We start from the raw sequence: 467 nt of genomic DNA on the forward strand, positions 1-467 counted from the left end.
TGTGGTACAGACTATAAAAATCTGAACACTCACCGACACACCCTTGCCCATCCTGGGGGTCCTGATACCCTTGGTAACAGAGGCAGCGGTAGGAGCCATCTGTATTTTCACAGAACCCATGATTGCCACATACAGTGCTGTTAACACATTCATCAACATCTGAAAATAAGACATTTTGACATCAGACAGACAGAATACAAAGCAACTTGACAGTCAAAGGCAGGCAGCAATATACAATGTATATGAACAAAGATAGACAATGTCTGTACAAGTAGATAAACTGGGGTATCTGAACATGTTAAAGAAATCAACACAAAGGACAGGAGACAAAAACACTGTATGTTAGATAAATCTTTACATACAATGAATTTATGAAAATTTATAAGAACATTTTATGGATTATAGTTTCATAGCTGGTAGGGTCGGAGGGGACCTGAGCAGATCATTAAGTCCGACCCCCTGCCATG

At 39.8% G+C, this 467-nt stretch overlaps 1 protein-coding gene across 1 annotated transcript in view; it reads right to left on the reverse strand.

The window, feature by feature from the left end:
* The window catches only part of LTBP1 (latent transforming growth factor beta binding protein 1), a 461,583-nt gene that overhangs the window by 75,063 nt on the left and 386,053 nt on the right, over positions 1–467 (reverse strand). Inside the window, exon 23 of the mRNA XM_019526927.1 lies at positions 34–159. Within this exon, the coding sequence (XP_019382472.1) occupies positions 34–159 (126 nt within the window). The remainder of the gene's footprint in view (positions 1–33; positions 160–467) is intronic.

This window comes from Gavialis gangeticus, unplaced genomic scaffold, assembly GCF_001723915.1.
Source record: "Gavialis gangeticus isolate Ggan-Ray unplaced genomic scaffold, GavGan_comp1, whole genome shotgun sequence".
In the NCBI taxonomy this organism is placed as follows: Eukaryota; Metazoa; Chordata; order Crocodylia; family Gavialidae; genus Gavialis; species Gavialis gangeticus.